At 48.9% G+C, this 23,151-nt stretch overlaps 1 protein-coding gene across 19 annotated transcripts in view; it reads left to right on the forward strand.

The window, feature by feature from the left end:
• Positions 1–23,151, forward strand: part of Mtss1 (MTSS I-BAR domain containing 1) — a 151,087-nt gene that overhangs the window by 11,516 nt on the left and 116,420 nt on the right. For 18 of the 19 annotated variants that reach the window (XM_016008938.3, XM_076555724.1, XM_016008943.3 and 15 more), the window contains exons 2-3: positions 12,168–12,229; positions 16,007–16,080. In XM_016008938.3, the coding sequence (XP_015864424.1) occupies positions 12,168–12,229; positions 16,007–16,080 (136 nt within the window). Of the gene's footprint in view, positions 1–12,167; positions 12,230–13,343; positions 13,536–16,006; positions 16,081–23,151 lie in introns of those variants that run through there. The other variant, XM_076555730.1, reaches the window with a different exon arrangement.

The following is a 23,151-nucleotide window of genomic DNA, read 5'->3' on the forward strand; positions in this document are numbered from 1 at the left end:
AGCAAATGTTTTGAGAACATTTCATGGGGGATTACTTCTGAAAGATTATATAAGTTATATAAAATTAATGGAAGAAAACCTAGAAACTTCAATTAAGTGAAGTTCCCCATAAGCACCAATTACAAAGTGGGTTATGTTGTTCAGGCTCACAAAAACCCAGACAATTAAAGGGACGGTGAAACCTCCTTTTCATCCGGTCTTCCCTTTCCCTTGTGTGGAGTTACATAAGCTATGCCAGTTTCCGTGACGGCCACGTGACTGTGTTTTGTCTGTCTATAGTAAAGTCAACACACCTACTGTGTGCCAGGTAGAGCTGGAAGTGCTGGGGATATAGAACAGCAAACAGTGGACACGATTTCCTGCCTCTGGAACCTCATGGAGTGGTGACAGATTAGGGATAGATAAGTGGCATGGATCAATTCTCAAAACTATTTTTATTTTTTATTATTATTTATTTTATGTGTATGGATGTTTCGCATGCCCGGTGTCCTGGGAGGCCAGAAGAGGGCATTGGACTCCCACGGGATGGGACTTGTAGACAGTTGAGAGTCCCTGGGTGGGTGCTGGGAACTGAAACTGGGTCTTCTGTAAGGGCAAGTACTTTTAACCCTTGAGCCGTCTCTCAATTCTCTTAAATGCTAAAAGGAATCCATGTCTCCAAGAGTGGTGAGGGAAGAGTCTCATGGAAGCGGACATTGAGTGACAGCTAGTGACCTGTGGAAGCATGGCTCAGTTTGTGCAAAGGCCGGGAGGTGGGGAGCGAGCCCCTTAACTGTGTTTGGGCTAGGGCAGTTTTTCCCTAATAGAAGAAACACTGCAGGAAGTACATTTTTGCAGCTTTATGGCCTTCCTTGAAGGATTTATCTGTGGCCTAAAGGAATGCACTTCTCAAAGCTTCTGGAACCTGAATGCCTCGCAAAGCACGTCTCTGCTTACATTCCTGTGTGTGAGCGCTCATCTTCTGGATGATTTCGAAAGATGTTGTACGTGGACATGAGTGCCAGGAGGTTGCTGAGTTCCCAGTTTCCAAGGGCTTAGGGGGAGGACTCGCCATCTTATCTCTTGCTGGGGTCTTCCAGTCTTGCTGTCTGGGTGGTTTTGAGAAAGCAAGAGTGTCTTCCCGTGCGGATCCCTAGGCCCACCCTTAAAATTCTTGGTTGATCTCGGGTGGGGCTCAGGAATTCGCCCTTTCTGCAAACCCTTGCCGCGTCTCTCTAGGTTTTGCAGGGATTGCGCCAGCGGTCGGTGGGAGAGGCGCCCAGGCCACCCTGAGCTACCAGAGGCTTCCTCTGTCGTTCAGGAAGCAAGGGCTTCTCTCTTTTTATGTGTTTCATTCCACCCCGGTTATAGCTGGAGTATAGTCCTGGCGGACGTACTGAGTCGTGCTAGCCGTGACTTTGGGGAAACATTTCCCATCTGGATGCGCTCTTTCCCTTTTTGCCAGAACAGTTTCTTCTTCCTCTTTGAGAGCCTGGTGAGGCGGTACCCCGTTTGAGGAACTTCCGCCCGCTGCGCTCCAGTTTTTCCAGCTTGGAGAACACTGTCCTTCGAGGCTTTGGGATCAATGGTTTCCTCTTCAGCCTTCCAAAAAGATTTTTTTTTTTTTTTTAAAGCATATTGACCTCTTCTCTCTTCAAGGCTGTACCCTCACTAAGTGCCTGTGCATAGTAGGCACTCATTTAATGTCCTGTAAGGGTGCCATTGACTGCTGATTCACTAAAGCAGAGTCAGCTCTTTGTGCTACTCACCTTCAAGCACTCGGATTGTTTCGTGAACTTTGCAATCATCCTCTGGGGGCAGGAACTAGCCATTAGCATCTTTTACAGATGGAGACGGTGTGGCACCAGGTGATGAAGTCACTTGCCTCTAAGGTCACTCTGTGAACAGATCTGAAGTTGGGCCATCTGACTCTAGTCACGCTCAGACTCTTGAATGTATTCGTCTGTCAAGGTTCTCTGTCCACGATGGATGGATGATAGCCAGTGGACGGACAGACAGACAGACAGACACACACACACACACACCCTTGCATGCACAAGCGTTGTAAAAAGAACTGTAGCACCTTTTGTGGTCCACCAGGGCATCTTTCCTGGAAGCTTGGGGTGGGAGTTGGGTGATGGATGAGGTGCTGTCTGCTCCCAATGGAAACTGATGCAGCACATAGTGTGGCCAAGGCTAGTCCCTGGGGTGGGTTTGATGAGTTCAGGAACCTGTGCCTGCCTCCGCGAGGGTTGGGGGAACATAAATGCTGGCTGGTGATGGAAGCGGGATCTCAAAGGTGAAAGTCATTTAGGAGTTGGTAGGTCCATGCTGGGAAGAGGTGGATGAGCATGTGTGTGCAGGTGCGAAGTCATGAGGTGCAGACTTTGAACTTCGTGGGGCACCCGAGTTGTGGTGTGTTTTGCTTGTCGTCTCATGGGTATTGACAGACAGGAACACAGGAACGGAGCAGCAGCTCTGGACTCTGCACAGTGAAGGCTCCATGAAGCAGGCATTATCCTGGGAAGGCTTAAGGGCGCGCACACATTTCGTAGGAGCCTTAGGTAAGAACATTGAAACCCTGCGTGAGGTGCTTAAAGAATGAGTTCTCATGTTTCCCGAGTTGGAGAGTCAGCCAGGTGAGCTGATGGGCCAATTTCACTGTCCGAGGAACCGAGCAAATTTAGCAGCAATTCATATAATAAAGTGGGAGTGAGGGCAGGTCCTCTCTCTCACTTTGCACAAATCATTTGCTCTTTCTGCACCTGATTTCTCATGGGAAGGACGTGTTGAATACACGCACAAGCACATGCCTCCCTAAGGTTGCCATGACGTCCTTTGTGGTTCCTTTGGCACTATCCACTACTATGGTGGTCTAATGTTGCTCTTGGGTCTGTTTGGACTCCGAGGTGGCTAGGGTAGGTGACCCCTTTGAAAACTTCCTCAGGCAGTATAAGGTGCACAGGCAGCCACTTATCCTCTGCTGGGAGGTACTGTTTTAAATAATCATTGAAAAAGTAGCAGGACAGTGAGAATCTAGGTGTGTGTGTGTGTGTGTGTGTGTGTGTGTGTGTGTGTGTACATGTGAAGTTGGAGAATGGGAAAGGAGAGGAAAAGAAGTTCTGTTTGCAGAGGAAAAGGAGTTAGTTCTGTTTGCAGAAAAATCTAGAGTGTGGAAACACATACTACAAAGGGTAGAAAAGGAAAGACCCACAGTGCAGGCCACCGTAATCCCATCCCTCAAGAGGCAGAGGCAGGAGCATCACAGGCTCGCCAGCCTAGTCTTGCAAACAAGTTCCAGGCTAGCCTGGGATACATAGTGAAACCCCGTCTCAAAAGGAAAACAAACAAATAAATGAAATCCCGAACGTCCTTTGCAGGTGAGAAGCACAGTACAGATGCCCTGGTCTGGCCAAGGGAAGCTTCCATAGCGAAAGCAGTTCTAGATCTTTCCAAGTGTGTAGACATTGTACCTTTTATTTCCTCACAATTTCAATTTAAATAACCCTCAGTCCCTAGTGGCAGCCCTGTTGGATAGCTCATGACAGACAGACAGATGGCTTGCTTGCTTTCTGGTAAAGGACCTAAAACCCAAAGCAAATTTGAAGGTACAGTTTACATGTTTGTTTAGTTTTTTAATTGTGTAGTGGAGACGTACCCATATGTTTGAAAACATCCTAAGCATCTGACCTGGCCATGTGGGTAAAAGAGAAGCTCAGTGCCCTTGCTTTAATTAGAGTGTGGAGGAGCTTGAGAGGGAGCAGTCTGTGAGGGGGCAGCTGGATGGGGACCACCTTTTGTGGGTGTGCTTCCCTTTCACAGGCGTATTTATTGCTGGTGTACTTGGGCAAGTGTGTGAGGGTGGGCGGGCAAGGACGCAACAACCATTGATTATCCCCAGACTGTCATCCACCTGATGGACAGGGATAATTAGTGGATTAGGCAAGTCCCAATCAGAAAATAAAAGCCCGGGACTGGTATTTATGATGGATGGGTTCACCGGGTGCCTTTCATCTGAGGCTCTTGTGAGACCTGTATCTTGCATGCAGACCAGGGTGGGGAAGTTTAGTTTGGGGGACAGAGCTCTGGCAGGCATTCCTGGGCTCCGGCCCTAATTATGCACACCCACTTCTGGAAGCTGAATGCATTCCTGAATCCAGAGATGCTCAGCTTGGGTCAGAAGGGCCAGATCCCTCTCCAAGCTTCTTCTTCGTTTTTTATCTCTCTGGAGGCTGGGCTCACCAGGAGGCCTTGGGAAGGAAGCATGATGCTGTGGTGATGACCAGCCCAGAGATGCTACAGAGATCCATTCCAGTGCCCGAGGAAAATCCGAAGATGAGGGAAAAAAATCACCCCTGTTCATACAAGTGCCAGTAACTGTGTGTGTTCCAGTGTGATTTAGGCTTTTCTCTGTACAAAGGGGTTTTCTTTGTTTCATGCATGCTTTTTCCATGGCTGACCTGAGCATTTTTAGAATGACACACAGTTCTGTGCAGATATCATCGTGTTTCTGGAGTTTCGCCTCTGTTCTGCCTTAGTTCCTGCAGGACACAAAACTAAAGCAGAACCTAATGGCCGGCTGAGTCACTTTGTCACACTGGACTGGGACCTGAGTCTGGGTCTGTCCCTCAGGCTGCTTTGACTCCCCAGAACCAGGGTCACGCACATCTGCAGTCAGAAAGATCTGGCGTCAGTTTTGTTTGTTTGTTTTTGTTTGTTTACTTTTCTCTGTGATTCTGGGCCTCAGTTTTCTCATAGACAAAATCATAGCATCAGAGGCTTTGTTGCAGACATGGAATGTGAATGTGTTCTAGGCTGGACTCCTCAGGAAGTGCTCCACAGCAGTCAGCAGCGCTCAGCTCAGATTGTACATGCTACCGCCCAGGGTCCTGTGTCGTATTCCCCCTCCCCCCTCCCCACCCGAGCAGGGAAAGCAAAGTCTGCATTTTTTTGCCAGATCTCCAGGGTCAGGCGCATCACTTAATACTTGAGATCCAGATAGCTGCCTGGTACCTAGCAACTGTTTAGAAAGTGCTGATGTCTGATGCGACCCTCGTCAGCCATCTCCTCCAAAGGAATACAGGACCTATCTGGTCCTACCTGCCTTGCATTGTCCGAGCTTTAACTGCTAGTCAGCCAGCCGCTGTCTGGCTCCTTCTGGGCAGGACAAAGGTCTTTGAGCTGGAACCCATTCCCTATAGCTTGTCCCTGCTACTCCCGATTTTCTTCCCCATTGAACTGATCCTCGTCCTCATGAGAGCCCTCCCTAGCCCTCCTGGTTCCTCTTAGGTCGTGGGTTTTCTAGCCACAGTCCCTGCCCTTCTGCGTCCCTTGAGACGGTGATGTGCTATCGAATTCCTTCAGCTGTCCCTGGATCTTGGCTGTCGCAGTGGGGCGGGTGTGGGAGAAGCAGTTGGTACATTATTTATGGAGCACCAGTCACCAGCCATGCCGAGGAGTTACACCGTTTGTCCCGCACCGAGTGTAGGATGCCATCATTTGTTTAATGTAGAACAAAATCAAGTGAGGCCACCCCAAAACTCACTGTCTGTTGGCTGACATCTGTGTCCTGCTCCTGCCTTGGGTGAATGCTTGGCTCCTGGCTTGGGACAAATGGAGGCAGAGGAGGGAGGAGAAGAGAGAGGAGAGGAGGGAAGGGGAAGGGAGGGCAGGGGAGGGGAGGGGAGAGGAGAGACTCCACCTTAAGGGTGGATGTGGAGAAGGCGGTTTACAGACTGGCTAGGGGCCATCAAATTCTTGAAGGGGAAGGAGATTTAGGAAGCCCTCTCCCTAAAAAAAACGAAAGAATAGGACTTTATTCTTCTCTTCTTTCCCAACGGGACCAGGCAGCCGCCAGGTATGTGACCCACAAGCCAGGTTTGCATATCACCTGGCCAGCCTGGAATTGACCTGGCCAGCCTGGAATTGATGTCACCTGTCATCAGAACCAAGGCCACCCTGGCTCCCTCTGCTGTCCCGTTTTGTGGTTCAGCTCTGGACTTTGCCCTTGACGACTGGCCTCGGCAACCTTGTCCACACTGCCCAGTTTTGCTCCCGGTTCAGCAAAACTGTAGCACCTCAGTGTCCCCTGGGTCGTGCCCCCCCCCCCCCCATCCAGCTGTGGCGGCCACTCCCTCGTCTTGCACCAGGGAAGCCTCTCTAACCTGACAGACATTCCCTTCCACTAGCCTGTTCTCTGTCCTTGTCTCCTGGTTTAGAAGGGAGAGACCCTGGCTCATGGCTCATACATGGATCGTATGATGTACTACGTCGAGGGAATGGACACAGCTAATCTGGGAGGGTAGGTGGTGACGAGGGGCGGCTCAGAGTGTTCTGGAAGAAGCAGTATTTGTGTTGGGCAGCGAGTGAAGTTTGCAAAATGATTGAGCCCCACCTCCCACCCTGAGTTTTGAAGAGAAGACAGCCATTGGGGTCGTGTTTGTGGAGCATGGTGGGGACCCCACTAGGCGGCTGCATGAAGTCATGTGATCAGGAAAGACCCTGTCCCGTCTGGTGCAGCTTGATGAATAACCAGGTTTTCTCTTCTTTTCCTAAGCAGGGTGCTTTCCTCTTTCTCAGCTCTGGTGTGATCTGAGTTCAGTGTTCAAGGATTCTAAAACCTCCCCCTTCTGCCCTTGCCTTCTGCCCTCGGGTGGCTCCTGGGGAGGAGTGTCTGGTTTTGCCTGTGACTCTGGATGAAGCAGAAACGGTGCTGGGTGGAGTCTTGTTTTCTTTGATTGTGGTGTGTCTGTAGAGTTCTGAAACCTACATGTGTTCTCTGATGAGCCCCATAGCGTGTGGGTGTGCGTGTGTCCTTCTCACAGCTCTGGGAGGCATTCCTCAGGGTTTTCCACTGTGCCCAGGACGCCATCGAAGACATGTGACACTCAGGATCATTCACATCCACTTCTTGGTGTAGCCTAGAAAATGCAAGCCTGGGTTGGCATTGCTCTCCAAAGGGTTCTGAGTGCCCCCAGGGTCTCGGGACGCCTGAGGACCACCTTCATCAAATCTTCCAGTAGTTAACACCCCATGGCTTTTTAATAATTGTCTTTCAATCTTTCTACAGTTATTTCTTCCCTGCACACATCCTCCAAGTCTTTGGCTGTCTGTATTAAGACGCCTTTCGGGTGGGGAGAGACTTTTTTCCTTGAAAGAAACATTAAAAAAAAAAAAAATTGGTACAACCTGGGTCACCTTGCTTTCAAGTTTTAATAACATTTACATCTTTTTTTTTTTCATTTTCCAACAATTAGGTTTTTGTTTTCTGTTCCTAGAAGTCTTTTTTTTTTTTTTTTTGACTCCATTAAATTACCTAAAACAGGTGGGTTTGACACTCTGCTAGCTCCTCGAATAGCATTCAGTCAGGAGAGGTTGGCAGTCTTCTTGTGGCTGGGTGGGCGTTCGTGGGTGGGAAGCTGTGTGCTCTATCCCTTGATGAGAAAGGGGACCCTCCCTTTTTTCTTTCTTTTCCTTTTTCTAATTTGGGAACAGTTGAAGTGAGGCTCCAGGTAGGGGCAGATAAAAAGGTCTTTTTTTTTTTTTTTTTTTTTCTGACAGCAGCCCTGGGAATTGAACCTAGGACCTCACACACACTAGGTGTACTCTCTGTCACTGGGTTATTTGCACCCCCCCCCCCCCCGAGTTCTGTAAGCGGTTTGAGCTGTTGCGGTCTTCAGGCACACTGATCTGGGTGGGGGCTGACTACTTCATTGTTCAGGATCAGCAGACAGTCTGCTGACACTGTAGAGCTAGTGCCTTGATCTGTTCCTCTCAAGTAAGGTAGGTTGGGCCTCCTTTTGCCTCCCACCTTGCCTGATTCTGATTCTGCAGCTGGGACTAGGGAGGAGGGATCCCAGCCGGCACAGCCTGTTTGCAGCGTGGCTCCCAGTGAGCATCCTGAAGGAGATTTCTCAGAACCTGAAGTGCCAGGACCCGTCACCTCAGACATGGGCTTTTCTGTGTGCCAGTCGCTGTACTGACCCCCTTTTGGTGTGGCCATCTTTATTTGTACAGAGAAGCTGTATGTATCATACAGTGTGCCCATAGAAAGCCGACAGGTTTGTAGCCTGTTCTTAGAGTCACACATGTCCTTACCACGCTGTTCTTGAGAACGTTCATCACCCAAGACTGAAACTTCCTGTTCGCTGTCATTCCCGATTTCTCCCCCAGTGCAGACACTCCCCACAGTTCCAGGCAGTCCCCCCAGTGCCCTCCAGTTCTGTTCCCCTCCTATCTAAGTTATAATTAAATGTCCTTGACCAGCCTCCCCTGCACCCCTGTGCCTCCCACCGCTGAGTGGGTCAGATGTTTTGGGTTCCATACTGCTAAGAGCGCGTGGTGGGGTTTGTCTTTCTGTGTCTAGCCCATTTCGTGTAGGACCGCACTCCGTCGTTGGAGCGACGGGGTGAGCAGCGTTCCGTGGTGCAGATGCACGTTTTCTGGAGCCCGCCGTCAGCTGATGGGCACTTGGGCGGATGCCTTGTGTCAGCCGCTGTGAGACGTGCTGCAGTAAGCACAGGGGCGCAGATGTCTCCGTGATCTCGGTTCCCCAAACCACCCCTGAGTTCATGGTGTCGCCATGCAGAGGTCCAGTGACTCGGATGTCACAGAGCGAAGGGCAGAAGTAGTCGGTTCAATCGAGGCGGCTCCCAGGTTTCCCTTCCCTGTTTCCCTCCCAGTCTTGCCGTGTTGATGGGTGGTGGTGCCTACTCCTCAGGGTGGTGGAAATGTCCTACTCCCGATCTTAACCAAAAGGCAGCGATGTGACTGACTTGTTTTAATTATCATCATTATAGGGAAAGGGGCCCTGAAGGGCCCAGTGATTTCCCGTAGTAAATTGCTGGTCTGGCTGTTAGGTGATGTGCGGAGGCCTCTGGCTCATCCAGCCTGTTGTCACTTAGTATGCTTCAAATTCTTCTCCTTCCTCCCCCCCCCCTTTTTTGGTAGATAGCATCTCATATAGCCCAGTGAAGTCACAGTGGGCTGAGGCTGGCTTTGAATTCCTGGCACTCCTTGACTCTTTTCCAGGTGCTGGGGTTATGAGCATAAACAGCCACACCTGGCCTGATTCAGCGTCATACATCTTGACCAACTAGGGGCTTGGGTGGAGAAGGGCTGTACCATACTGTAGATGACTGTAGCACCTCCAGCTAGAAGCAGGATGGCTCTTTTCTAAATGTCCTCGGGTTTCTCCAGAAGCTTCCTATCAGGAGGGTCTGGCTCCATCCTCAGTGCCCTCAGAAGGTACCTCCATCTGGATAGGTCTCTGGAGGCCAGCCAGAGGACTCTGAGTTACCCTGAATGCTGTTGTTTCTGGGAAGAGTAATTCCTATACAGACTTGATAGAGAAATAGTGAACACAGAGGAGTCAAAGCAGGTCTTTATGGTGTCTTGATGGGCCTGCAATGCTGGTCTGAGTACTCTCAAGGTAGACTGGGCTCAATCAATCTCTCCTCTCTCCCTTCCTCCCTCCCTTCCTCCCTCCCTTCTTCTCTCCTTCCTTCCCTCTTGCTTGCTTATGTGGGTGCGTACGTGCTTGTGTGTGTGTGTGTGTGTGTGTGTGTGTGTGTGTGTGTGTGCGTGCGTGCGTGCGTGCGCGCACGCATAGGTGGGCCAGAGGACATCCTCAGGCAGCGGTTCCCAACTTTCCTAATGCTGTGATCCTCATGTTGTGGTGATCCCCCAACCATAAAATTATTTCCTTTCTACTTCATAACTGCACTTTTGCTACTGTTATGAATAGTGATGTAAATATCTGCTGTGTGACTCCTATGAAAGAGTTGTTCCACTCCAGAGGGATCGAAACCCACAGGCTGAGAACCACTGTCCTAAGATACCATCCTCAGGGATGCTCTCGGCCTTGTTGGAGACAGGGTCTATCATTGGTTGGGCGCTCACCAATTAGGTTAGACTGGCTGCCAGCAAGCCCTGGAGATCAGCCTGTTTCTGCCTCTTCAGTGCTGGTATTATAAGCACACACCACCATACCCTGAATTTTCATTAGAGTTCTAGGGATCCGACTCAGGTCCTCAAGCTTGCTTGCTGTCTTTCCAGTCCCTTTGGCCCTTGATTTTTTTGGGGACATCATCTTTTGTAGTGCAGGCTAGCCTTGAACTTGGTAAGTAGCCAAGGCTGAGTGCTGGGGTTGTAATTGTACACTACCAGGGCAGGCTCGTTTGTTAATATTCCAGTTTCTGTCGTTGGGTTGAAGATGCCCCCAGGGGATAAACATAGGATAAGCACCCTGTATCAAGAACCACGTCTAGATGTTGGTTGGCATGACTCAGATGTAGATGCCAGAGGGCTTCTACCAAGAGCCCTGGTGCAGCTCAGTGTTGTGTGGGAGCAAATGGCTGAGATGAGACCCAGCAGGACCCAGATGCACCATTGCAGAGCGGCTGGGTGGGAGCTAGCAGCACACGCAAAACAGTCTGCGGGCTTGGCCTGGTGGAAAAGTCATGGGGTGACTGTTGCCAGAACCTCTAATTTGGTCTTAAATTTTTTTAATGTAGTGACTTTATTGTTTTCATTAAAATGATACACGACCCTTATAAAAACAAAGCAAAACAACATACCACACAGAAAAGTACAAAGAAGAAAGCAATATATTGGTCCAAATCTTAGCTCCCAGAAGTAACCCTTTTTAATCATAAGGCAGCTTTCCATGTGACCTGTATGTACATTTTCAGACAGAATTGATGGCTAGAGAAATATATAAAAGGGTAATTCTTAAACAAGGTATTAACTCTTACGCATATGAGCTTCAAAATAAACGTTTGTCCTCTCACGTATTAGAAGGAAGTGATTGGAGAAGTGACCCCCAGCAAACGGCTGGACTTCCGGCAGCTCTTTCTTTACCAGAAGAAATGGGTTTTCTGGGTGTTCTTTAAGACACTGTTCTTACCAAGGACTAGAGATGGTTTCATTTGTCATAGCGAGGTGTTGGGGACCTCTGGCATGTCTGTGGTGAGCAGAGATGCTGCTCACTGTTCTGTGATGGCCACAGCAGTACCACGGTAGAGACCCACACAGCCAGAGTGCCGGGCGTGCCAAGGCTGAGAGATGAGCAGTGAGGTTAGAAGAAATGGTCCATGAGAGCCACGAGGAAGGTGGCAGGCAGCAAGGACGTGCCCCCTGCAGTCTCAGACAGTTTGGGTTTGGCATCTGTAATGAAAGATGCAATGATTAATTTAATTCTTGTTACTCCCTTCTCCTCTTAGCAACAGAAACAAGAGGGGGCATGATATTATTCTTACCTTGTCAGGATGTCCCTCGTTTGTATTCTGTTCTGGGACTGTGACCCCCAGGTGCAGGATACAGTGCCGTACAGCACACCCTCACCCATGGTTTACCTTTACTGGGTTTGACTGGAGGAAAGGCAAACCACCCGATGGCTGCTGCAGCTGAGTCTGTATGTAACGTGTATGGGAAGGGAGGGGGCAGACTGCATGCCAGTCCTGTACCCGGGAGGAGGAGGAGGAGACCCCTTGCGCTGCCTCTAGGACACTGTGGGCCCCTTAGAGAAGTGGGATTGGACTTCAGAGTTCAGTACGGAGGAAAGATGATCAGTGTTGATTCTAAGGGCCTCTGGGAGGTTAAAACTAGAGCCGTGTGAACATTAAGGACAGATGGCTTGACGTAGGCACCGAGGAATGGGATGAGTCTCCTGCTGGCTGAAGTTTGCTTGGGAACCGCCTGTTGCCATAGTCTACATAGAGTTAAATATCAGCCGGGTGGCTATATTTAGGTTATTTTCCAGCCTTGAGAGTCTGATAGGCTGATATGACTTCCCGATAGCCACCTGTCCCAGGGAGGAGTTTCAGTCACCCAGCTCCCTCCTCCTGCTGTGTGGGACAAAGATGAGAACAAACAGAGCCATGTTGCATGCACAGGTGACCGAGGAGAGAGCCTTGAATATTCTGTATTTTTTAAATTTGGACCCACTGTGTACACGCATTGACTCCAGTGGTGTAGGTGTTTAGAGTCTGTGAAACTCGTTCCCATTGGTGTCTGTGGTTATTTGCAAGATTATAGGGGTAGGGCACCCCTGAAAGAGCTCCCGAGCCTGTGTGTGTCGTAGATATCCTACAAAGGAGGGCCACATCTGCAGATTGTTCCTTGCGTGGTTAGAAATGGGTGTTTGGCTCGTCACACTGTGACTGATTGCTGCCTTTGTTCTGTCGTAGGGGAGCTATCCAGTTTGGGAAGATTTCATAAACAAAGCCGGAAAGCTGCAGTCCCAGCTGCGGTAAGTAGACACGTGTGTTGTACTGGAAAAGGCGACATCCTTCAGACAGGGAGGTGTGGGTCAGCACACACATCTGGGTAACATTTAGAAATGTCCGCAGATAGAGCATGTAGTGGGCTCTGTTTAATCAGTATCAATTCATATTATCCTGCCCCCCCCCATGTGTGAAATCGACTCATTTCTGCTCTTTCAGAGTTGATTAGATAGAGTCATAACGGATACTGTTTATGTGGCACCCACTGTGTGCCAAGCATACGTGAACTTGTCAACAGTCTCACCCCCACAAGGTTCAGTACGGCTGAGTTTGACTGAAGAAGTCGAGGCACAGGTAAGAGCGTGTTCACCGAGATGCCACCAGTGACAGAGTGGAGATTGCACTCGAGCTTTCTGCTCCCAGAGTCCCAAGTTCTTCTCTGTATTTTCTTCCCACGTGCAGAGTTGAAATCCCAGTGTGGACTGGTGCACAGATCCATTTACATGAAGTTATCTAGAAAAGGCCATCTATAGAGATAAGTCTTAGCAGTGGTCGGCTGGGCTAGGGCTTTAAAAGGAGACTGACCACAGATGAGACGGTGGGAATGTTCTCAAGTTGGAGTGTGGCTCCCTGCACAATTCTCCGTTTACTAAAAGCCACGGAGATAAGCCCTTTATCTTATCGACATTTAGAAGAAGTAAATTTTACAGTATGAAAGTTATGCCTAAGCTGGGCAGTGGTGGCACACGCCTTTAATCCCAGCACTTGGGAGGCAGAGACTGGCGGATCTCTGTGAGTTCAAGGCCAGCCTGGTCTACAGAGCGAGTTCCAGGAATAGGCTCCAAAGCTACACAGAGAAACCCTGTCTCAAAAAAAAAAAGTTATGCCTAGCTGGGTGGTGGTAGCATACACCTTTTAATCTCAGCACTCGGGAGACAGAGGCAGGCAGATCTCTGTGAGTTCAAGGCCAGCCTGGTCTACAGAGTGAGTTCCAGGACAGCCAAGGCTACACAGAGAAACCCTGTCTTGAAAAAACAAAAACAAGGCCCCAAAAAGCTGCTTAAACAGGATCTGCTGCGGATTTCCTCTAGGAACCCCGTATCGCCTAGTTGCCTGTTCCGTTTTCATTTGCTGTGACAGATGGAATACCCACATGCTGCAGCTCCACCCTTTTGAAGTCAGTGGGGGAGGAGATACCGCTGGGCTGAGGGGGTGCTCCAAGGAGCATGGGACACTTGAAAATGACCGTTTGGATAATCCTCACTCGTGAAGTTTGGGGGATGACTGGTTGGCCTGAGATGGATGAGAATGGAAGAGAGGACAGAGCAGTAGGTAGGGCTGTTCTAGGAAAAAGCCGTATGGGTAATAGATGAGGACATTCCCGAATCTCTGCCGGTGCATACCAGAGGCCGCTGCTCGCTCTTGCCATGGGGACTGGGGGTACCCGGCTCCCCTGTGGTTCAGGACTGGGCAGGAGTGCATGGGTTTCCTTCAGCTTCCCTTGTGGGGATCTCTGCAGCCTTGTATGTGACACCCCAAGTAGACGCTGGACTCGGAATGTGTGCCTTCTCCAGTTGTCGGGTCCTTGACCATCTCCCTGCTTTCCGGCTTGCTGGGGGGTGCCTGGGTCTTCATCTGAGGTCCTCACCGCCTCCTCATGGAGCTACCCTGGCCTTCTGGCGCTAGCTCATCCACTGCTCTCATTTCACATAGGTTAGTCAGTCTCCCTCTTTTGGAGGTCTCCCCCTGAACTAAACCATTTGAATCTCCCCTTCATTTTTCTTGTCCACTCTCAGATGGTAGGGTAGGCCTTCAGTATAGGCCTGAAGAAAAAAGTGTTCTCTTTTCCCTTTTGCTGGTGAGGAGCTTGAAGTAATGAGCTCACCACCTGTCTTGACCATAGAAAGTAAAACTCAAGGAAGACTTCTCTGCGCGCGCGCGCGCACACACACACACACACACACACACAACGGCCCCCTCCTTAGGTCTTCTGAGATCAGGGACATTGCTTTATCAGTTTATCAGATTAGTAGCATCTTCTGAGAGTGGATTTTGTGTCCTGGAAAGGCTGCAGTTACCCCTGCAGAGGCAGAATTTCCGTCCTGGGCGTTTAAGCCAGTCACTCCCTTAGCTCTTTGGTGGTTTTGACCATGACGTCAGAAAGCGCAGGGTGACCGTCATTAAAAGCTCTTAATTCCTTAGTATTGACCAGCGTCGTAATTTGCAGTGGGGCTCCAGCGACTCTAATGGCCAAAGCTTGCCTGCAGCTGGCTCGTAAAGTGTGGTTGATTGGCACTGAGTTGAAGGAGACTAAATCAAGCTGGCTTGTCAGATACACAGCGTAAGTCAGGATGAGCTATTTATACGTCTCAGGATGTTTGATAAAGATAACTTTCCAGTGTTTGCGTTTGATGCCAACACTTTCAAAATACGCTTCGAAGTGTGTGTGTGTGTGTGTGTGTGTGTGTGTGTGTGTGTGTGTGTGTGTGTGTGTAATGGGGGAGGGCTAGTGTTTAGAACTGAGCAGATAGTCTTTTGTTTTCTTCTTTTTTTTTTCAAGACAGGGTTTCTCTGTGTATCCTTAGCTGTCCTAGAACTCACTGTAGATCAATCAGGCTGGTCTCGAACTCACAGAGATCTGCCTGCCTCTTCCTCCCAAATGCTGGGATTAAAGGCATGCACATCTAGCTTGAGCAGATATCTTCTTGATCTACTAGAAACTGTCAGGCTGCCTCATTTTGAAATTTGGCCTTAAGGGACCGTATCCAGAGCCTTTCAGAAACGCTTTGTTCCAAAGGCACTGTTGTTACCTTTAAGATAGACCACTTCCTTTTCTGCCTTCTGAACTCTGTTTTCTAGAACTTACTCTTCTTTTGGTGACTGCCTTCTTGGGAAGGCTCAGTAGACTCGAGTCATGTAACAAACGCTTGAAGATTAGCATCAGTTTTTGAGTTTTAAGTCCTTGCATGATGGGTGCACGGCTTGTTGGTTTGTCCCAGAGCAGCCCGGGATGCTGGTCATTCCCGAGTTCATGGTGTTGTAGGCCAGAGTGCTAGGAACCAGCAGGCCACAAAGTGCCCGGTGCATCCATCTGGTAGTGCTTTAGGGAATGGGTTAGCATTCAAAAATGCTTAGGACATGAAATGAGTCTGAATTCTTCCTGTTGTTACTTTTAGGACTTCAAAAGATGCAGTGGAGAGAGCATCCTGAGGCTGAACATAACAAAAACAAATGGAACCAAAACACAGTATCTTAGTCTCACGATAGTTGGGATCTAGGGAGGAAAGCTGTATGTATCTACCTGGCCCCCTGTGAGCTCAGCCCACGGGTGGAGCTGTGCCTTGAGTTACAGAGCTGGAGCATCAGGTGCTCTGGTGTGCTCAGGTGATCTCCAAAATGGCTTTCAATGTGTGGCCTCAGTTTTCCTTTTCGGCAATGAATTGTTGAACTTTCTGCTCTCCAGGGTTTGGTTCCCTGCCAGTTCATGTATGTGTGTACTGTTCTCCTATACTAAAGCTGACATCACCTGTGTTGTCTATACTTTTAAGGATGCTTTCTTCTTCTTTGGGGTAGAAACACCTCCGTTTTCTTTCTTTGCACTTTTTTTCTTGATAGTTCACACAGTGAGGCCATTATCGGGGTTGAGTGCTAGGGGAAAAAAAAACCCAGTAATAGACCATCGACTGCTGGATTGTTTCTCTGGAAGGCTCTGTTCACTGTAGCAGAGGTTTTAGCCCGAGAGCTGCGATGGATTTGCCAGTGTGCGACATTCCTCATGCTTTTGTTATCTGTTTGCATTTTAGGACAACAGTAGTAGCCGCAGCTGCCTTCTTGGACGCCTTTCAGAAAGTGGCTGACATGGCCACCAACACACGTGGTGAGCAGATGGAAGGCTGCCTTCCAGCACTGACTGAATCCAGCACGTGGGCTCTCCCTCTGGGCGGCTTCTCGAGAAGATACGGCTTGAGTTATCAGCGCTTGGCTGACTCACCGTTTTCCGTGTATTTTTAACACCGTGGGGTAGCACATACTAGCAGTTGTAACCGGTTCTCCAGATAGTGGAGCACACGTGACCACTAGGCAAGGAGGGAAAGGAGCCGCTGTTCCTACGCGAGGTGGCCTGCGGAGGGGGTGGCTGCTGGAGGGATGTACTCAGTATAGAGCCCAAGGCACGCCTCTGGTTGTGCTCTTTCCGCTCCAGCACAGGCTGCCCTGCGCCCCTCCTGGTTCCCTTGTGGAATGGGAAGTCCTGGAGATGCTTGCATGGCTCCTGTCTTAAGTTCTCAACAAACACGGAATCCTTTTATGATAGGCACAGCATCCCACGTACCATACCCATCTCCACAGCTCTAGTGTTAGGCTGAGGACCCCATGAAGGAGACACCGACCTAGTCCTAACGGTACCCCGCAAGACAGTGTCCGGAGCCTCATGGAGAGTTAATACGCGTTTATGAAAGCAGTGATCAAAAGGGGGACATCTTTTGGAAAGATTTAATGGTTTTAGAGAATACGGGGATGTTCATAATGCGTGAGAAGGTGGATGCTCTCGGGCTGATCTTTGCGAGGGTACCCCCCCTGGTGCCCGTGCAACCCCACTCTCCTGCCCTTTCCTTGCCTGGTGGCTCTGGGCTGGCTCCCTCGTGGCATGCATAGCTGTGTGCCTCCTCACTCAGCGTCACTGTGACATTGGGAACCTTGGGTGTTGAGGACAATGCAGGGGTTTGTTCCCAGCACTTCGAGTGGTCCACAGCCATTGACCATAGGCTTTTAATTAAATATTCAAATAGATCGAAACTCCAAACCCTTTAATTGCCGTACTGCCATGAGACCACGAGGATCAATATGTTCCCCCCCTGTCCCCAAAGCGCACACAGTCTGAGTAGGGAGACTGAGATGTGTAAATGACAACGCCGGTGTAGAAATAATATATGTGTGGTACGGTCATAGCCGAAGCCCAGAGCACCAGGGGAATATGGGAAAGTGAGCAATTAACCCAGCTCGGGGAATCAGGGACATTTCCCCGGGGGAGGTATTATTTCTCCTCCTTTCTGAGATGCCAGCAGTATTGCAAAAAAGTTCCCCCAGAAATGTGACAATGACTTAATCAGCACTGAGCTTCCCTGATCTGGTTTGTCTGTGAGGTGGGGCTCTTAACCTGTATAAAATTTACATTCCTTCCTAATGATTACCTCACTTATATGTACCTCTTGTAAGAACTTGGGGGACTGCTGCTCGAAAGACCTTGACATTCAAGCCCGTGTTTGCCACTGTGGAATGTGACCATCCATCCACGGTGTGGCTCCTCCTCCCCTCAGCCATGTCTGTCATCGTGAAAGCGGTCCGTAATTGTCAGCCACGTATATTATTTTGTGTGCGTGCTGTGGGGATGTGTGCGCAGGTCAGAAGACAGCTTGCAGGAGCTGGTTCTCTATTCCTGGCCCGTGAGTTCAGGGGTCAAACGCACATCTTCAGTCTTGGCAGCAAGTGTTGTTACCTGCTGAGAGCCCTCTTCTTTTTTTTTTTTTGAGACATGGTCTTATGTAGCCAAGGTTGCCCTTGAAGCCATTATGTAGCCGAGGATAACCTTGAACTCCTGATCCTCCTGCTTCTACCTCCCAAGTGCTGGCTTTACTGGAGTGAGCCATCATGCCCAGCATGGGATTGGATTTCTGAGGCTCTAGGATTCAGAGTCTGTTTTTAGATTTTACTGTTAAATTACTTCATGGAGCATAAAGGAGCAACTGGAAAGGTGACCCCATTGATGTAGGTGTGGGTGTGCATGCATGTGTGTGCATGTGTGTGTGCGTAGATATATATGTGGAAGCCAGAGGTTGATGCTGGGTATCTTCATTGCTCTCCATGTTATTTATGTGTGTGAATGGGATGTCTCTACATACTCATGTATATAGGTGTTCATGTGGGTGTACAGGCACGTGGAGGTCAGAGGTTGATGCTGGGTGTCTTCGTCGCCCCTCTCCACCTTATATTTTGAGGATCTCTCACTGAACCTAGGTCTCATCACTTCCACCTGACTTTCTGGCCCCTGGGCTTCGGGGATCCGCCCGTCCGTCTCTGCCTGTGCTCCAGCTCTGGGGTTCCAGGGGCCTGCCATTGCACTCAGCTTTTCTGTGGCTGCTGGGGATCCAGACTCAGGTCCTCATGGTTGTGCACGTGGGCTTCAGGGTGGGTTGCTGCTACTTATTCTGCTGAAAGAGTATCCTCCTCCTTTTTTTTTGTTTGGCTTGGAGGCCTTCAAGTGTCGTATTTTAAAGCCTCTCTAGTTGGTAAAAGAATTACGACTGCCCCCCCTTCCTCTTTCCCTCTCTGCACTCCTTCTCCTCTTCCTTCCTCCTCCCTGTGTCTTCCTCTTCTTCCCTCTTTTCCTCTTTAGCTTTTCGAGGTGCAGAATCTGTGCCGTCTCCCGCCACCATCCCGTACAGTGGCACATCACATCGTCATATTCATATTCTCAGCGTCACTTGGTACCGTTAGCCCACCTTCCTTCCCCGCTACCCTCCCCAGCCTCGGGTAACCACTGCTCCAGGACCAACGGTTTAGATTCCACAGGAGTAAGATCACGTGACACTTCTGCTCCTGATGATTTCACTCACATGGCGATTTCCAGTTCCATCCCGATTGTGGTCAAAACCAGAGTTTCCTTTTTCACAGTTGATAAGGGCTCCGTTGAATATCTGTGTTTTCTTTATTCTTCTGTTGATGGGCTCCATTTCTTGCCGGTTGAGAACAGTATTGCTATAAACAGAGCTGCGGATGTGTCTTCCACATGCCGTTTCCTTCCCTTTAAATAACCATCACTCAGAAGCTGCCCTGCTGGATCATGTGCTAGCTCTATTTTTAATTTTTGGGGAACCTCTGTGGTCCTCCAAGTGACTGTACTAATTGATGTTTCTACAACAGTAGAGAGGAGTTCCCTTTCCCCACATTTCTGTCAGCACTTGTCCATCCGTCCATCCTTCCTTCCTTTCCCTTTTTCTTTTCTTTCCTTTTTCTTTTCTTTTTTTTTTTTTTTTTTTTTGAGACAGGGTTTCTCTGTGTAGCTCTTGACTGTTCTGGAATTCTCACTGTAGTCCAGGCTGGCCTTGAACTCAGAGATCCACCTGCCTCTGCCTCCTGAGTGTTGGGATTAAGGTGTACGCCAGCACTGCCCGACCCGTTCTTTGTCTTTTCAGTAGGCCATTCCACTGAGCTGAGCCATGATGGTTCCTTGTTATGTTTTGCATTTCCCTGGAAATTATCTGTGTGCTTCTCACACACCTGTGGCCATTTACAGCTTGTCTTTGAAGTTAATCATAAAAACACATTTCTGTTGGGCCAGTGTCCAAAATTTCAAGATGATTTTAACTAGGTTTCTGATTGAAGCATACTAAACATTTGATGATATTTCCCAAAGGAAACAGCTTGGAAAGACTTTCGTCATTTTCACAAAATCTTTAGCTTGAGTTAATAACAAAATTGATTTAAAAAAATTTTTTACAACTAGTTACTATGAGGCTAAATCAATCTATTTGTAATACACTTACTTATCTTTTATAAAATATTGAAATCTGAACTATTTTGATTCTCTCTTTCTAAATAAAATCATAACTTGACTATTTTCAGGTATATATTGATTAATAATGAAACAATAATGGAATTTGAGTTTAGTCTTACTAGGCACAAATCTGTATGTTTAGTTTATACTCTGGAATTAACATGTCATACATGTTAAATATGGAAACACATTCTCTCTGGATTCAATGGCCGTAAAAAAAAATCAGTTTGTAGGCATTAACTGTCCATAGCATCTCAGATTTTCTGGCTGTCACTGGAGTTGGGAAATCTTTGAGTTGGTGGGTATGCCTGTGTCTGGGTCAGTTACTTAAAACCTAAGGAAAGAAAAGTAAAGGAAGTGAATGAAGAGACAGGACCGTGTGTTGGGGAGAGCATCTTTACACATGTAAGCTCCTCTGATCGGGGCGTACTGCATGCAGCCTCCTAGCATGGGCCCTTTGTGGCTGTGACGTTGTTTGGTTAGGTCAGCAGGGCCTTTGAAGAGCACGGTGCTAGCTGACTTTCAGTTGTGCGTGTTTTTGTTTGCCTCTGTAATTACTTTTAAATCTTTGAAAACCCATCTTGGGGGACGTGCAGATGGTAATATGCCAAGCCCATTCATTTGAGTTCAAGGTTTTCAAAAAGAAAAAAAAGGGTTCCAGGTAGACTAGATTATGTTGAAAAATGAGAGTGCCTTTAATATTGAAAATCATGATTGCTATAGTCTTCTGACTATGTCCCGTGTTCTGAGTGGTTTACATGTAGAATTGTCCCTTTGTTGTTATTGGGGATCCTTTCTAAGGCCCACATTGGATGTGTGGTGTCTATGTTTTCTCATATACATACATACATACATGTGATAAGGCACAGTGAGATTAACATCTAACAATGAGAACAGTTACAGCAGTGACACTCTGATGAAAGCTATCTGCAACTTGGGAATTGTTTATTTCTAGAACTTCCCGTATGATGTTTTTGGATCGTGGTTGACTGGAGAAGAAGTAAAACTGGATGAGAGGCCCCAGTGTGTTGCCTTTTTGTTCTCACAATACTCTGTGTGGTAGATATTATGGGATGGAGGGAAGACAGGGAGGGTAGAGACACCGACACCGGTCATGTGGCCAGTGAACTGGAGCCCCTCTCTGAGCCTGGGCCTGACCCAGTAAGTCAGGATTCCTCATGTAAGGAACGTCTGGCCTTCGCGTTGGCTTCTGTGTGGTTTTAAAGTGACTCCATCCCAAAGGCATTAAAAACCCCAACCCTTACAAAAACAAGTAGCACCCTGTTTGGGAGCTGGCGTGTCTGGGTTGGATCCCTGGCTGTTGGAGCTGTGTGACCCTAAGTTTTAATTTCCTTAGAGTAACAAGAACGGAGGGGGACGGGGCATGCCAAGATAGGACCCGCGAGCCTTCCTTCTCCCGTAATCCCTGATTTTACATGCTGCGTATGTCTTGCTCCGTCGGCTAAGTCTGGAGAAGTTGGAGGGTGTCAGTTTCCTTTTCTATTGATCTTACCGCTTGTGCTTTCGCTCAGGCGAGAAAGGAGCAAAGGAAGCCTGCACTAACGAGAAGGAAATGGGGGACTAGCGCCAGAAAAGTGGGTGCCAGGGGTGGGCATCCGGGCTGGCTTGAGTTGTGTGTGGTGGGGATAGGTGAAGCTGGGACCAAGTGTGTGCTTTAATTAGTGAGCCTGGGCCTCCAAGGCAGGTGAGGAAAGTCTTCGTGGCTTGGGTTTGGTAGCAAGCTTGCTCCTCTAGAAAGTGTCCTGTGACTTCAGTGCACGGTGCATATTTTTAGGATGTTTTTTTTTTTTTGCTAACTGCCACCCTCTGCACTTCATGGGCGTGAATCGTTATCACTGAAGATGTTTGTGTTCAGGCGAGGTCTTCAGGGCTGTGGCGGGACCGTCAGATGGGACTCTGGAATCTGTTTAAAGCCTCCCAGGAGACTTCGCTTCCTGGTGAGATTTCATTTATGTGGTCACGTGAGGGCTCTTACCATCTGCCCACAAGCCATTCCCTGGCATCTCCACCCACAGAGAACAGCTCCCTCTTCCTAGACCGTCATGACCTTTGGCCCCTCTGCCTGTGCCTGCACATTCTTCCAGGCTTCCCTGGGCCTCCGTGTCTGCTGAGGGCCTGCTGGTCTTCCTTGAGTCATCTGAGTCCCACTGCCTCAGAACCCTTCATCTCTCAGACAGGAACACTGAGGGCCCCAAGGGCACGTGTTGCTATTGGAGCCTTGCTGTCACCATTGCCTCCAGCTTGAGACCTGTGTCGTCCTCCTTTTGGGGGAGCCCAGAGTCCCCAATGATCATTTATGAGCTGCTGACAGGGTTGAACAAATGAGTGAGTGTACACACAGCTCGCTCGCCTGTTGTGAATATGTGTTGCTATGACTGGTTATTAAAGAGGCTACTCTGGCCTATGGCGAGTCAGGTTTTAGACAGGCAGGAGATCCAAAAGAACGAGATAGGCAGAAGAAAGGAGAGGTGGGAGAGATGCCAGCCCGCCGCCCAAGGAGCAGCATGCCAGCAGACTGGTAAAGCCACGGCCACATGGCAACATATAGATGAATAGAAATGGGTTGAGTTAATAGCTAGCTACCGAGAGGCCTGACCCATAGGACATACAGTTGGTAACTAATATAAGCCTCTGTGTGTTCACTTGGGACCAAATGGCTTCAGGGATGCCCAGGTGGGAGAGATTCGTCCTGACCGCAGGGCCGGGAAGGACTGGAGAAACTTCCGACAACACTGGACCACCCGTGGGCCTTGGTGGATCTTGATGAGGAGGCTAGATTCTTCTGGGCACAGGAGCCAGCTGGGATGGACATCTGGACAGAGTGCACTTGAGAGTTTGGAGTTTGAATTTTGGTGACCCCTCTCTGAGGGTTCCCGTGCGTCTTCACATTTCACTGTGGCTGGAAGATCCCTGCCCCCAGGAGGAGATCATGGTTCAGGGAAAGGTGGCCACCTGCACTTGGCTGGTTGGGGGAGGGAGGGAATCTTCCCTTGCTGGGCAGATGGTGCCAGGAAATTTCCAAGCTCCAGCCAGGCTGCTCTTGTTTGCTCCAGAGTTTTACTTTAACCAGATTGTTTGAGTGACATTTCAGTAGCCTTTAACTTCTGTATTGACGTTAGTGTTCGACTCTAGAACTTTCTTTTATGTAATAGAGACTTTTGACCACTACCTATAAAGCACGTCAGCCTCAAACTGATTTTTTTGTTTTGTTTTGTTTTTTTGTTTTTGAGACAGGGTTTCTCTGTGTAGTTTTGGTGCCTGTCCTAGATCTTGCTCTGCACACCAGGCTGGCCTTGAACTCACAGAGTTCAAGCTTGGCTATGTCTCCTGAGTGCTGGGATTAAAGGTGTGCACCACCACCGCCTGGCAAAATTT

Source organism: Peromyscus maniculatus, chromosome 20, assembly GCF_049852395.1.
Source record: "Peromyscus maniculatus bairdii isolate BWxNUB_F1_BW_parent chromosome 20, HU_Pman_BW_mat_3.1, whole genome shotgun sequence".
NCBI classification, from domain to species: Eukaryota; Metazoa; Chordata; class Mammalia; order Rodentia; family Cricetidae; genus Peromyscus; species Peromyscus maniculatus.